Source organism: Chiloscyllium plagiosum, unplaced genomic scaffold (genome assembly GCF_004010195.1).
Source record: "Chiloscyllium plagiosum isolate BGI_BamShark_2017 unplaced genomic scaffold, ASM401019v2 scaf_10829, whole genome shotgun sequence".
NCBI classification, from domain to species: domain Eukaryota; kingdom Metazoa; phylum Chordata; class Chondrichthyes; order Orectolobiformes; family Hemiscylliidae; genus Chiloscyllium; species Chiloscyllium plagiosum.
Window position 1 is genome coordinate 10,100 of NW_025214696.1, and position 3,081 is coordinate 13,180.

Here is a 3,081-nt window from a genome sequence, read left to right on the forward strand (position 1 = left end):
CACAGTGACACTGACCTGCCTCACACTCCTCCCAGTCTGTTACACAGTGACACTGACCTGCTTCACACTCCTCCAAGTCTGTTGTGAATTTCCTTGCTTTCTCCTACAACACTAGAGTAGTAGGTTTATTTTTGGAATTCTCTTTTCTGTTAACCTATACTTGATCTGCTCAATGCATGAGTAGGACCAATGAAGAATTTGAGTGTCAGTCAGGAAAATCTTAGATAATATGCTTTGATCCATTGACATGGCCACTGCAGATTCTAAAGGCCCAGTGACCAATCTCCATTCCTCAGTTTCTCAGGTCTTTGTGGGCACCCAACCCTGAGGTCAATAATGACAACCCAGTGAGTCGCATTCATATCAAACCTCATGTCTTGGCTCATTCTAATCCAGGATTGTTATTCAGGTGCTCGTCAATCCTCATAGTTTCTCGAAGATTCCCGAGACATTACTCACAGTATTTCAAGAATTAGAAAGGACAGGAACAATAACGTACAAATATTCACAAACATAAAGTTGGTGGAAGCTTTGTACGAATCAGTTAACAATGATCTGAGTGCAATGTTGATGTAACATGAGATTGGTGACAAATAAAGAGACAATCACTTCTCTCCCTCTCAGGAAATTCTTCTTCTGCTGAGATCTGAAGATGAGAGATGTTCACCACATAGTGCTGTTCCTGCTTGTGATTCAGGACTCGGTGAATGGTAAGGATCATTGTAACCTGACCAATACAATTACCAGTCACCCTCCAGTGCTGTTACTTGCACTGATTCAGACAGTCCGTTCTGTTTTTAATGTCCAGGTTTTCAACAAGTCACAGAACAATGTCCTCGTCACTGATTTACAGCCATTCTGAGTCATTGTCATTTTTATTAAATAATGCTGGAGATTTGAGATTTTCACTTCATAATTCTGGTCATTTTTCTGGATGAGATTTGTATCAAGAGACAACTTGTTTTTTGCAATACTGGGGAGTTTGTCGTGATACCAGTACAGGAATAACGACATTAACATTATTTTCTCATTTGATAAATATAATCAACATTGTCTAAATTGAAGTTATATTCTCTTTAGATGATTCACCCACATTGAGTTTTCATCAAAGATGCACATCAATACTTGACTTTCAGAAATGTACCAGCTTGATTCTATCCTCAGGTGACCGTCTGTGTGGAGTTTGCATGTTCTCCCCTTGTCTGCATGGGTTTCCTCCAGGTGCTGCCCTTCCTCCCACAGTCCAAAGATGTGCAGGCTCGGTGGACTCACCATGAGAACTGCAGGGTTACAAGGAGAGGGAAGGGAGATAGGTCAGGGTGGGATGCTCTTTGGAGGGGCGGTGTGAGTATGATGGACCAAACGGCCTGCTTCCACACTATGATTTTGTAATTCATGAGAAAGCAACTGAAACAAACAATCTGACAGGAAAATAATGTGATCCTTGTTCATAAGTCACTAAAAGTCTACCTACAGGTGCAGCAAGCACTTAGGAAAGCAAATGGTATGTTGGCTTTCATCGCAAGGGGATTTGAGTTCAAAAGTAAAGATATCTTGCTGCAGTTGAATAAAGCCTTGCTGTGACCTTGCCTGGATTATGTATCCAGTTTTGGTCCTTTATCCAACGACGGACATACTTGTCATAGAGGGTATTCACTTGGTACCCAGTTTAGTGAGGAAGGAGTAAGTAGTGTCCTCTGGGTCATTTACAAAAGTTGCCACGAAACTGAAGTAGTCGGAAGAAAATTGGCCTTTGTTCATCCAGAGTTTGTTCAAGGTGTAGTCATGTCTTTCAGAGGAGCAATTAGATAACTGCGACAGAGTAAAGACACCTGTTCTCAATGTCAGTAAGGTGATTCTTGCAGATAAACGTTCGGAAATTTGTGAAGGAAACAGGGACAAATTTATGTGGAATTTCTTGTGAGGAGCAGTATTTCTTTTTTTTTCCTCAGTCAGTGGACCAATGAGCATGTTTAATAAAAATAAAGCTTAGCACAATATTCATTGTTTGTTCAGAAAAATAATTCAGAGTTAAAAACGCACCTTTTCTCTGTGTACAATAGAGGCAGAGCATGAGAGAAAGAGAGAGAGAGAGAGAAGGGCAGGAAAGGCCCCAAGTCCTGGTCACTAGGACAGGAGAACGGGGCTCCGCTAAGGTGTTGCATTGAGCTAACATTGAATTTGTGTTTGCGTCTCCTGGAACACTTTCAGACATCACCTCAGTTGAATTAATATCGAAGTAGGTGTCAGTTCCGGTGTAAGATGGCAGCAGAGTTACAGGGCTGTGTCCAGCTCTTGCCCTGCTGTCATCTGCTTTCCCCCTTTGAGTTACTTTTACTTCTGCTCTTTTCTTTCACTTTATTTTCCTTTTGTTTTGGCCTTTTTTTTCTTCTTTTCTGTGGCGGTTGGTTGGCAGCACCGGTACAGCAGCGAGAGCGGGCCATATGTGGAGTAGCAGACCTCCTGGAGATAGGATGTAACAGCAGTGAGGATGTTCTCCAAGTAAGAGGAGGCCAACGGCTTTGAGTGCATTCACCTGCCATTCAGGGCCAATGGCAGCAGCAATGAGGTCATTCTCCAGGGGTTTGGGGTCAATGGCAGCAGCAATGAGGTCATTCTCCAGGAGTTTGGGGCCAATGGCAGCAGCAATGAGGTCATTCTCCAGGGGTTCGGGGCCAATGGCAGCAGCAATGAGGTCATTCTCCAGGTGTTTGGAGCCAATGGCAGCAACAGGGAGGTCATTATCTAGGGGTTTGGGGCTATTGGCATCAGCAATGAGGTCATTCTCCAGGGGTTCGGGGCCAATGGCAGCAGCAATTAGGTCATTCTCTAGGGGTTTGGGGCCAATGGCAGCAGCAATGAGGTCATTCTCCATGGGTTTGGGGTCAATGGCAGCAGCAATGAGGTCATTCTCTAGGGGTTTGGGGCCAATGGCAGCAGCAATGAGGTCATTCTCCAGGGGTTTGTGGCCAATGGCAGCAGCAATGAGGTCATTCTTCAGGGGTTTGGGGCCAATGGCAGCAGCAATGAGGTCATTCTCCAGGAGTTTGGGGCCAATGGCAGCAGCAATGAGGTCATTCT

General features: G+C 44.3%; 1 protein-coding gene across 1 annotated transcript in view; it reads left to right on the forward strand.

The window, feature by feature from the left end:
* The first annotated feature begins 609 nt into the window (after positions 1-609).
* Positions 610-3,081, forward strand: part of LOC122547981 (myelin-oligodendrocyte glycoprotein-like) — a 20,395-nt gene continuing 17,923 nt past the window's right edge. The window contains exon 1 of the mRNA XM_043686534.1: positions 610-710. Within this exon, the coding sequence (XP_043542469.1) occupies positions 653-710 (58 nt within the window). The 5' untranslated portion in view covers positions 610-652. The remainder of the gene's footprint in view (positions 711-3,081) is intronic.